Here is an 11,334-nt window from a genome sequence, read left to right on the forward strand (position 1 = left end):
GTCAGCGAGTCCGCCAGCCGCTCGCGCAGCGCGCGCTGCGACTCCGCCTCGCCCACTAGTCCTGACCCAAACAAAACTTCCCACTCTTAAAAAAATAACTAATTTGTTCTGATTATAATGGTTTAAAAATGTATGACGAAAACAACGTTGTTTGCTTACTGACAATTTAAATAACGATCGATTGAAGTGGTCCGATGCCTATTACAATCCTAAGGCGCAGCACCACTTCTAGTTCTAAGTGCTGTTTATTCTACTTTTGATTAGTATTCTAAAGAGCACCTGGCGAAGCGAAGCTGGAGTAGCCGCAGCTGATGTCGGTCTGCTGGCCAGTGGAGCGCAGCTGCTGGTTACCCTGCGCTCCCGGCTGTACGTCATCAAAATGTACCGTTAATGACATTGTGATACAAAAGAAATACTAAATTATCGGTATTACATAAGTCCCTGGAATAGTGTTTCTACGTAAAGATAAAACGTAACTATAATTGTACAACGTTTAGCTAGAAAACGTAGATAGGGCACCTCATAAGATGCGTAACGAGCACCTCAATTTTCAATTACAACTTTAGTCGATTATAACGAACCCAGATTTAACAAATAAATGGTGTTGTTCAAGAGGTACCATAAATACAAAACGTAAACGTAAGCAGCAGTAAAAATAGTAATGATACATACTGACATGAGGATTGAGGTACTACTGGAAGCGGACATGATTGTAATTCCGCTGTCAGAAGTGCCGTAGCCCCAGAAAATCAGCAAGGTCTGTCCTTCTGCCACATTACACTCCTATACAAAAATTATCGATTCATTACTTAACAGCTTATATTGACGGAGAGGGACGCTGATCCTAGTATTTGTGTTTACTTTGGTTTCCTTTTAATGATTAATCAAATGGAAAGCACCAAATTTTATAAAGAAATGTACAAATGAAATTATGGATGAAGTTATGGAAGTTAGCTTTGCTGCTCACTATATAGTTCATTTATTTTTAAAATATTACCCTAATAAGATTGGCGTAGCTGCATCTTCTATGAAATTTAAAATCAACGTTTTGTAAAGCTTGTTCTATGTTTATTTTATATTCAGGAGGGGCAAGAAGTGCGTGTCTTAAATTTTGTATTATATCTCCTGAAAATCTCGGACATTCTTCATTTTCGCTAAAATCATTTAGCATGAACACTTTACGCATTATTCATTTTCTGGGGCTCGGTTCTGTTAGGAAAATGTTATAAAAACTATAGGAACATGTTACTAATATAAATGTGTCACGAACAAATCCATTGATTTCAGTTTGTCAAATGCTATTTTTGATGATTGAATAAACGTTTGTAGCTATTTGGAATTTTTTAAATCCGTGGTCTGAAGACGTTTTGAACGACATAATATCCTTTTATTCAATATGTTTCAAGTACAATTTTATAATATTGCAAAAATCCATTGCTTCAATGTTTTAAATTTGAACGCGACCGATTGCACAACATGGTGCATCGCGCCGAAGATGAAGAATTTTGTATGTTGACACTTAGCTGTCAAAGCGACGTTTAAAACAGACTTGCACGTGAAGATTGAAATACTTTGTGTAATTCATTTTTACTCATCGTTGCTCATAAACAAGCTTAACAAGTTAATTAAAAACATGGCGGTTCGCGTACAATTTGAAAATAATAACGAAGTGGGAGTGTTTAGTAAATTAACAAATGCTTATTGCATGGTCGCAATAGGCGGCTCAGAGAATTTCTACAGCGTTTTCGAAGCGGAATTATCAGAAGCTATTCCCGTCGTGCATGTGAGTATAGCGGGCTGTCGAATCATTGGTCGCATGACGGTCGCCAACAAGAACGGTCTGTTGGTACCGTCATCCACTACGGACACGGAGTTGCAACACATCAGAAACAGTTTGCCCGACACTGTCAAAGTGCAGCGAGTCGAGGAGAGGCTGAGCGCTCTCGGAAACGTTATAGCGTGTAACGACTACGTAGCTCTAGTGCATCCGGACCTCGATCGGGACACTGAAGAAATTCTAGCAGACACACTCGATGTGGAAGTATTTCGGCAAACGGTAGCCGGCAACGTACTCGTAGGCTCCTATATAGCACTGAGCAACCGAGGTGGGCTTGTGCATCCGAAAACGACGATACAGGATCAAGACGAGCTCTCGTCCCTCCTGCAAGTGCCGCTGGTGGCTGGCACTGTCAACAGAGGCAGTGAAGTGGTGGCGGCGGGGATGGTGGTTAATGACTGGTGTGCATTCTGTGGCATGGACACTACATCTACTGAAATATCTGTGATTGAGAGTGTTTTCAAATTAAATGATGCGAAGCCCACAGCCATCACATCAACGATGCGAGCATCCCTCATTGACAGCATGTCATAACACCTGCGGACAGCCCACTAGCATTAATGTTATGTTTAGTTTATAATCATTTTCTATGATAAAATATTACAGGTAACATTTCTGTTGACCAATTAATTGGCAAATACAAATTTTGCAAATGACACAATGTACATATTGCTACTCCTTACTTGTTTTTGTTTGTTGTGCAATATTTATGTTGTATCAATATTGTACAATAGTGTATAATATAATTTACATATTTGTGAGATGCAAAATTAAAAAAATAAACTATTTTCTATAATTTGTTTTATTTTTTTCCTGTGTTTTTTTCTATTGTGTTTATGATTCATTTTAAATATGTTTCCACTGTCACTTGTGAATTACCTAATTATATACTCTTATCTTTAGTGAATAAGGTCAGATAACATCAATGAAATCAGATATTTAGAACTTGTAAAATTTGTTTATGAAAGTAATAGATTTCAAACATATGCGTGAACATGTGTGTTGTGTAAAAATGGTGTACCACGTACACCACGATGCTGCACAAGATTCTTGATAAAATGATTGAAGTGAGATGTGGCTGTTGTGAAATCGGAAAACAGTCATTATTGAATATGTTGAACACAATTGAAGATGAACAAAATGTAAAGTTTTAAGAATCTTCGTTTTTGTACGATTTTTAAGTTAAATGCATAATGTTATATCCACTAACCTCTATAAATGGACAGGCTATTAACAAGTATTTTGTGTCTTTGATTTTTGCTAAATGTTACGAGTGGTTGCGGAGAAGAGCTTTCGAACTAATAATATAATAGGGATAAACTTAAACATTAACATCCAACGGCGTGTTTAAGTAAACCTATACCTGTCTATTTACAAATATCAGTGGTGACTCGCACCCATCATGGGATTGGTCAAAATTATTAACCAAAGACCATGGAAGTACTACTAGAACAGGAATGCGTTCTATCTGTATATCATGCAGTTGAAATAAAGAAAATAAAACCTAATGATAAGGGCGTAAAAGTCTTGTTGCAAGCAAAATATAATTGAAACCGAGTGAGAGGGCTATAAGTGTTAACTATGTTTCTTTCTAACAGTGACCTAGAGTTGCCAGATATCAATCCTTTCGTTGTTTGTAGAAAAATAGGCAGTTGATGTAATGGAATGCAGTAAAATGTGTGCTTTTAAAATGTTAATAATTATTTATTACCGACATGTTAAAGCAATATTATTTGTTGCTACGGGTAAAACCTTATTAATATAAAAATTTGCGTATGGTGTACAGGTTTTCTTTTATTTGTTTGAAATTCGGACACCTGAACTGAACTGACAATCCCACATGACATGATGACTCGAACATTAGTGGTGGACTCTTTTTTTTATTTCGTGATATTTTTGAAAATTACTAGGTAAATTGGGAGAATTTTTGCCGTGGAGGCTTGCCCAAGCGAGTATTATGCTAACTGTGGGTTATATTTTCACAGGTAATAGTTTTAAACATAATTTGTTGGTCAAGAATTGCGGTGACTATGCATGACTATTCAATCCTAGTTCAAGGACAAACAAACACTTATGCATTTATTTCTTCCTTTCTCCATTAAAATAGCTTTGTTTTAATTTCAGATTTAAGATAAGAAATAAGCTAGGTTTGCTTTACAAACTTCAAAAGACTTTTTATTTAGCAATGTGTGATTTAGAATTATGCATTTTGTATTGTTTTTAAAGATACATTGATGATAACTAATACGCTAAAATCCATCTGAAGCAATAATCAGCTGACGTCTAACAATAAAAACAAGATTTTTATATTTACTGGCCTTTAGTTACAATCGACAGAGAGGGAAAAAGGGACAGTTATTGAGGTCTTGCGCGGCTTCGATTTTTCGACAAGAGCTCAATCCTGTTCTAGTCTAGTAATACATCCATGCCAAAGACAAAGAAAAGTAGAGGCATAGAAGTTAGACTAAAGATGTCAATGTTTTGAAATGACATTTGACAAACACTGCAGTCGGTGCCAGTGTAGCCAATACTACGCCAATTGCCGTGTCCTACGGCAATTGTACCAGATTTTACGGCTTTTCGAAAATCTACATGGAATTGATTGTTTTCCTTTGGTAATCTAGCTCTAAGATAGTTTTTGGGCGACAAATAAAACAAATCATTGATTAGCAATAATTTGTACACATAAAATATCTTGTGATTATTATGAAACAAATGGGGAAAATTCAATACATTTCATTGATTTTCAATACGTTAAAATAGCTTTAGCTCATGTTTTAAGGTTTACTCTATTTTTAAGAAGTGTCTTTACCGTTGTTCTTTCTCGAATAAAAACACTGCTTTTGCACAGTGTACACGACGGGTAAAATTTTTTATTGGCTGGCAGCACTGGTCAGTGCGACTGCTATTGCTATTTTGCTAATAAATAAATTGATTTAAGTTTAAATATTAAAATAATATTTAACACATTTATACTGTTTCCGTTTAAATACAAACAAGAGTTTTGAATATTGTGAGTTTGCTTAAAAATACGCAAATGTTTAACAAATGTAAGTTTATTTTTTTCTTTTTAGTTTATTTCGTTTAGAGGTATTTATAAATATCTTTTTAAAGCTTTAAGTTCTTGATATGTGGGGTTATGTATTGTTTAATTACTGTAACATTTATGTTATATGTGATATTGATTCTCGTTCTATGCCATGTATAATGCGCAATTGAGGGTTTACCTACGAGATTTTTTAGTTCGTTTAGTACAATAAATTATTTTTTGTAGACAATACCCGCAACAACAGCCGCCACAGCACACCGGGGCAATTTGTCCCGGCAAACTCCGTCGGCGAGGTCAGCAACATACTACCTTATTCCTAACCTAACGCTTTATGTAGTTGTTAGCTGGAAACTATATTTATTATTCAGAGTTTTAGTATACACATAAATAAGTGAAATGAAAATTAAACTGTTTTATTATGAAGTATAATAAGGTTATTTTATAATAATTGTTAGGATGCCCGATTGTCTTTATGCCTTTAAAGAATAATATCTATTTGTAGAATAGCTAACACTTGCACATTTCTCTGGTGTTGGCATCAACTAGTAGTTAGTAAGTTAAAATGGGCTGCGAGGCTGTAACTGCAAAATAATACCAGTCACACTCTGAAGATGGGTACTGCAGATGGGCTCAAAACTAGACAAAACACTTAACTTTGCCCACTGTTAAGGCTATTTTTAGTTTTGTCAATGAGTTTAATGCTATCTTATGCAAGCAAAAATAGTTGAGTTTAATTAGTTACTACTGTTCTATGCTCTGATTATTCATTTTGTAATTATTAAACTAAATAACTATAGAACTTATATATGAACACTTGCAAAACATTTGATGATGAATATATTTACCACAGCGCGGCCCCGAGCATCAGACCTTGGCGCTGGCATCACAAAGTCACCAGCTAATCTCTGACTGAGCTCAGATCGTATGCATGAGATATCATAGGTGATTAGTGCATCAATAATGCTAAACAATCCCTATGATATTGAATTTACTTAAATTAATTAGTATGTAATGGGTTTGCGCCTCTCAGAGCATAGCCAAGGATGAGAATGCATTATGTACATGAGACATAAGTTCTGTGTACATATAGATTTCTCTAGACACAGTATGCTTCTCTATGTTGCTATAATGTTATTACCCTCTGATGTACCCAAATTTAGATAACCACTTGGATGTTAAATCAGCCTATTTATTGAAAGGGGTAACATCTCTTAAGGGGTACATAAGAAATGTAACTGTTTTCATTAGATAGGTGACATGCAAGAGGTTAGTAATAATGTTGTTTGGTGTAACTTCACTGGGTGGTCACATGGTAGTAGTATAGAGACGATAGTAAATGTCAGCTGCCCTCTTGTGTGATTGTTGATGGATGTCCATTGATTTTTTCTAATGGTTAATTGATTTATCCATGCAGTTTTAATAGCTATCGCCACACTGTTTACATAAAAGTTGCATATCATTTGTGTCACACATTTATAACATTTATGTAATGATATTTCCTTAAAAGTTGGTAATTCATTTTGAAATTAACTCTGATTAGATTCAGTCTTATACCCTTAACTTACATAGTTAGTTAATTAATAGAGAGATTGTGTTTGAATTACTATTTGTTATATTTGTAAAGTCAAATTATAGTTATAATTTGGTAGTAGTGTGTGTGTGTATGATTGTGCGGGGGGCAGGGGGCAGTACTGTCGAGGCAACAATGCCGCTGACGGCTGGTGTGGCGTCCAGGGCTCGTGGCTGACTGCCAACCCGGATCAGCTGCGGCGTCCCAACCAGGTCGAAACCACCGTGAGTACATACAGACATTGAGTGTTATAGTTGTCAATATTTGTGGTTATCGAGGGTGGTGTAATTTTTTTGTTGGATGTTTATATTGCTTGGCGCCTATAGAGGGAACTAGACCTCAGTCAACCATGATGATGTCTTTCTTTTCTGAATGTCAGATTAATGTACATAAAATATTTGAAATGCATGTCGAGTTGAACCAGGACAAGTATATTACAAGAGATCCTTAAAGCTAAGCTAACAACACCCATATGTTACTATGTAGACAATACTACTTGTAACTGTCATACAAAGCATATGAGAATTAAAAGTCCAAAAAGTAATATTTTTGACTTATTTTTCATTTCATTAAAACTATAGAGAACTTTAAAACTACAGAATATCGAGCAACATACTTTGCGCTTTATCGACAGCTATCAAGGTCCTCTAACTCCACTAAACCATTGATCAGTCCATTAAGAATCACCTGTATGTTACTGATACTGTACTTATTATTGTGACTGGCATACCTTTTTCCTCAGCAAGCGTATGAGCCCGAGGAGCATAAAGCGGAAAACCCAGCACAACGTGACCTCCAGGTATAGTTTGGTGGAATATAAATTTTTCGCTCGCCAACTTGATGTAGTAAAAGATGATCGTTTAACAGGATAGTGATCAAGAGATGAAAGCAGAAGTAAATGTGTCCACCAACAATGAGGAGAGTCGTCCGCCGTGGATGAAGTCCAAGCTAGGTGGAGGTATGAATTGAACGATGTGACCTTATACTCTTCAAAGAAGTGTGCAATACATATTGTTAAGTCTGTCCAGAGCACGGGGTAAGTTCAATGAGTAAGTTCGTGTAAAGTTGTGTTGGTGTGCAGTGAAGAAAGTGACCAACAAGGAGCGGCGGCGGCGGCAGAACGAGACGCTGCGGCGGCTGCTCACGCCGAAGAACGCGCTCATGGTGCTCAACGAGATGCTGCCCAAGGACCAGCTCGCCTCCGTCAGTACACTCCCTTAGCTGTTCTTCTCAAAGTTCAAAGCATTACTTTACATGTTTTAGAATAATTAATGTCAAACAGAGGAAATGAAGTAAGAGAGGTGTAAAGTAGATTGCTGTAGTGTTGTTGATTGCAGAATTTCAAAGTGGAGACGGTGTCGAGTGCGGGCCAATACGTGAAGCCGCACTCCTACCGCGCCAACCTCACGCTGGAGGGGAACAACTACAAGGGCTTTGGTATGTTAAAACTACATCACATCTGTGTAAGTACGTATGTGAGGTCGAGTGGCTGCCTCGTAATTATAAAACTGTCAGTTGTATTGGACTGCAATACAAATATTTTACCAGGTGAGAACAAACTGTCGGCGCGCAACGCGGCGGCGGAGCAGGCCATACGCGACCTCATCATCAAGAAGATGACCAAGGTCATCGCCAGCGAGGGTATGTGAACATCACCACTCGACTCACCGGTTCGATGTTGCAATGTGTGGAGCGACATCGAACTAGTAAGTCATATGAACACAATTCAAAGAAAATGTTTACTTGTCTGGCAGGGTTTTGAATTTAGTTTTGTGTATGTGGTGTATGACGTCAGTGGGTAGCATCGGCGAGGAGTGCGAGGAGGAGCCGCTGCCGATGATCCAGCTGGCGTCCTTCGCGCTGCACAAGCTGTTCTGCGAGTGGGAGGTGGAGGGCCACAAGGTGCCGCAGTTCAGGTCGCTCACGACCGCGGTACGTACTCCCCGCACTCCTACAATCCCGGCACTCCCAGCACTCTCGCACTACCCGCATTTTCACACTCCCGGCACTCCCGGCACTCCCAGCACAACCCGCATTCTCACACTCCCGGCACTCCCCGCATTCCCACACTCAACGCACTCCTACACTCCGCACCCTCCCACACTCCCCGGACTCCAGCACGCCCATACTCCATGCACTCCCACACTCCCTGCATACCCACACGCCTTGCACTCCCACACTTCCACACTCTCGGCTCTCTCCCGCTCCTTGTAGGATATGTTCATTAGGAAATGCATCATATTTCAGCTAGGGTCCGAGCCGGAGCTGTCGCAGGAGGCGCAGACGGCGCATTCGGCGCAGTCGGCGCAGACGGCGCAGACGGCGCAGCCGGCGCAGACGGCGCGGGCGGCGCGCGGCCCGAAGAAGGCCAAGACGCTGCCGGCGGACGCCAGCAGCATGCACCCCTGCATGCTGCTGACCTACATGCGGCCGGCGCTGGAGTACCGCGAGCTGGCGGCGCAGGGCGACCGCCCGCAGAACATGCTCTACACCTTCGCGCTCGACGTCGACGGCGCCACCTACGTCGGCAAGGGTCAGCCGCCGACTTCACACCTCCTCACTGATATGAGCCACTTCTTATAGCATGTGGTATGTTTGCATCTGTATCAGGTGGGCAGGAGAGTGATAGTTAAATACTTTGTTTCCAGCGTCCAACAAGAAGGAGGCGCGGCGCGCGGCGGCGCAGGCGGCCTGCAAGGCCATCTTCGGCATCGACTTCAAGAGCGCCATCTCCTACACCACCTAGCTGCCCCCCGCACCACGTGGCGCTTCTATGAAAACGTCTTGTTCCATACAAGTCTCGAGGCGGCGGATTCCATAGTGTACGTCAAAGAGGCAAACCCGATAAAATACGTGCAAATAAATCTAATAAAAATTTATCATCGGTACCATGGATTTTTTTTTTATTGTCAAATATTTTACTAATTTTTTTAGACGGATTGTTTTTTTTTAACCTGATAAATTATAATACCCAACAAAGACTAACTTTTACTTATCGTTTTAAGTGACAAAATATTTTAATTATGACGAATAAAAAATTAAGTTTCCTTCAGATTATTATTTTCCCTTAATTTAGAAAGTTTCAGCCAAAGCAGAGATTCGAAAATTTATAGAGGAACCATAACAACATTTCTCTTGAACGATATTTTCTATTTACTAGCTAGCTCTACCTGGTGTCCGAAACTCAAAATAACAAACAAACTATCGCTATCTGTTGATGAAGTATTTTAAAATAATTAAACTTCTCGACGAGAGAGAGAGAGATAGATATAGATTGTAAATTATTGTCACCAAAATTATTATCGTTAAAATATTTTTTACAAATTTCAAATAAATAAGTCAAAAGTAAATATTATCAAACGTAAAAATTAAAACCATCCATTTATATATTGATAAGTTGTCCTATTCAGTAACAGATGCGTTAGTTTGTCCTTTGAGTATCGAACACCGGCAGCGCAGGTAGCGCTACTGAAATTATGTGAAATAAATGTTTTAACTCTGCTCATTATACATTTTTTTAATATCTGGCTGCAGCTTTTGTGCAGATTTTTGTTAAAAGTTAAGGCCCTCGTTTAACCCTTAAATGCATATTGTTGCCAAAAGTCTACGAACAAAATTATAGTTTTTATTGAAACCATGACTTTTTTTTATTATTTTTACCTTAATCTGTGACTCAAAGCCTATACTGAAATATTGATTTTATAATTAAATAAAAAATCATGCATTTAAAGGTTAACATTCAGCTCTGTGACAACTTTATGGAATCGAAAATAAAAGTCGATTCGGGATATAACTACATTTAATAACATTTTATGCGCTTCGTACATTTATTATTGCAATATTGTAATATCACTTTATATGTAAAATACTATTCTGAATACTGAATGTACTAAAAGGTTGCCAGATACCAAAAATAATGGCAAATTGTAATAAAATTAAATAAATCCAAATCAAGCTACGTATTTTATAATAACTGATAAATCATCGCTTTCTACCAAATATTCTAGCGATACAATATACAAAAGTACATTAGATCGTGGAAACAGAAAGTAACGGAAGTTAACAAATAACTTATGTATTCACAATAGGAGACAAAACGTGTTGTACAAAAAAATATATCGACGAATTGAGTACCTCCTTCTTTTGGGAAGTCAGTCAAAAACTAATGCTATTCTATGTTACTCAGTCTTGCCAGACACCAACAAGGTGCAACGTATCTCCAAATTCACTGTGCTCGCTCTTACTTTCTTAGTAACTTATAAATTTGGAGACACCTTGCAGGTGCTTTCTTGAGTATATCGTTAGACGAACAAACAAATATTGCACTGCTAAAACAATAGAAAAAGCAACAGTTCAAAACGTAAAAAGAAAAACATTCTGTAACATTAATATTTAAACAAATACTTTAAAAAACTGCAAAACTATCCTACAATACTCGAAATGTTGGCACAGTACCGGTACCTGATAGAGTCATCCTTACATCTAAATAATTTGTATAATTTTGGACGTTATAGCCGAAACGTACTTCTTGTGTTCAAACAAGTAAATATCTGCGCAGTCAACTTCTGCCATAATAACTGTCTGTTTAAAACACGCACGACACATTCTTCGTCTGATATTTTAATTTGTTCAGTATAATGTCATTCACGTCTAGTAGTCCTAATAATTCGCTACACGGTATAGTTCACAAGCTTATGTGTTGCCTGAACATTTGTTTATTTACATTTTCATTTACTAATCTTTAAGAAGCTACTTTTTTATTACTCGCAGATGTCTAAAGAGATCATGTACTTGAAACGCACCCTACTTGTAGTTCGACTACACGGACGTCATAATATTCGTGACTACGTGCCGCTACAGCAGCCGGTACGTCCACAT

General features: G+C 38.2%; 3 protein-coding genes across 5 annotated transcripts in view; 2 read left to right on the top strand and 1 right to left on the bottom strand.

The window, feature by feature from the left end:
* LOC106108749 overlaps positions 1 to 1,295 on the bottom strand; it is a 3,143-nt gene extending 1,848 nt beyond the window's left edge. Inside the window, exons 1-4 of the mRNA XM_013290009.1 lie at positions 998 to 1,295; positions 673 to 783; positions 280 to 364; positions 7 to 61 (exon numbers count right to left, since the gene is read on the bottom strand). Coding sequence (XP_013145463.1) covers positions 7 to 61; positions 280 to 364; positions 673 to 783; positions 998 to 1,186 — 440 coding nt within the window. The 5' untranslated portion in view covers positions 1,187 to 1,295. The remainder of the gene's footprint in view (positions 1 to 6; positions 62 to 279; positions 365 to 672; positions 784 to 997) is intronic.
* Positions 1,296 to 1,499: 204 nt separating this feature from the next.
* On the top strand, positions 1,500 to 2,592 carry LOC106108763 (eukaryotic translation initiation factor 6). The gene has a single exon (XM_013290025.1). The coding sequence runs from the start codon at positions 1,634 to 1,636 to the stop codon at positions 2,369 to 2,371; it is 738 nt and encodes a 245-aa protein (XP_013145479.1). The 5' UTR covers positions 1,500 to 1,633; the 3' UTR covers positions 2,372 to 2,592.
* A 2,125-nt stretch (positions 2,593 to 4,717) lies between these two features.
* On the top strand, positions 4,718 to 9,344 carry LOC106108929. Of its 3 annotated transcripts, XM_013290291.1 has the most exons (12): positions 4,866 to 4,887; positions 5,112 to 5,179; positions 5,737 to 5,828; positions 6,621 to 6,680; positions 7,199 to 7,255; positions 7,324 to 7,414; positions 7,538 to 7,659; positions 7,794 to 7,893; positions 8,005 to 8,097; positions 8,252 to 8,388; positions 8,704 to 8,989; positions 9,105 to 9,344. In XM_013290291.1, the coding sequence occupies exons 6-12, from the start codon at positions 7,339 to 7,341 to the stop codon at positions 9,200 to 9,202; spliced, it is 912 nt and encodes a 303-aa protein (XP_013145745.1). In that variant the 5' UTR covers positions 4,866 to 4,887; positions 5,112 to 5,179; positions 5,737 to 5,828; positions 6,621 to 6,680; positions 7,199 to 7,255; positions 7,324 to 7,338; the 3' UTR covers positions 9,203 to 9,344. The 3 variants fall into 3 exon arrangements, with proteins under 3 accessions (XP_013145743.1, XP_013145742.1, XP_013145745.1); XM_013290288.1 differs by lacking the exon at positions 5,737 to 5,828 and having other exon boundaries at positions 4,719 to 4,887; XM_013290289.1 differs by lacking the exons at positions 5,737 to 5,828; positions 6,621 to 6,680 and having other exon boundaries at positions 4,718 to 4,887.
* Positions 9,345 to 11,334: the final 1,990 nt, after the last annotated feature.

This window comes from Papilio polytes, unplaced genomic scaffold (genome assembly GCF_000836215.1).
Source record: "Papilio polytes unplaced genomic scaffold, Ppol_1.0 DF821400.1, whole genome shotgun sequence".
Classification (NCBI taxonomy): Eukaryota; Metazoa; Arthropoda; class Insecta; order Lepidoptera; family Papilionidae; genus Papilio; species Papilio polytes.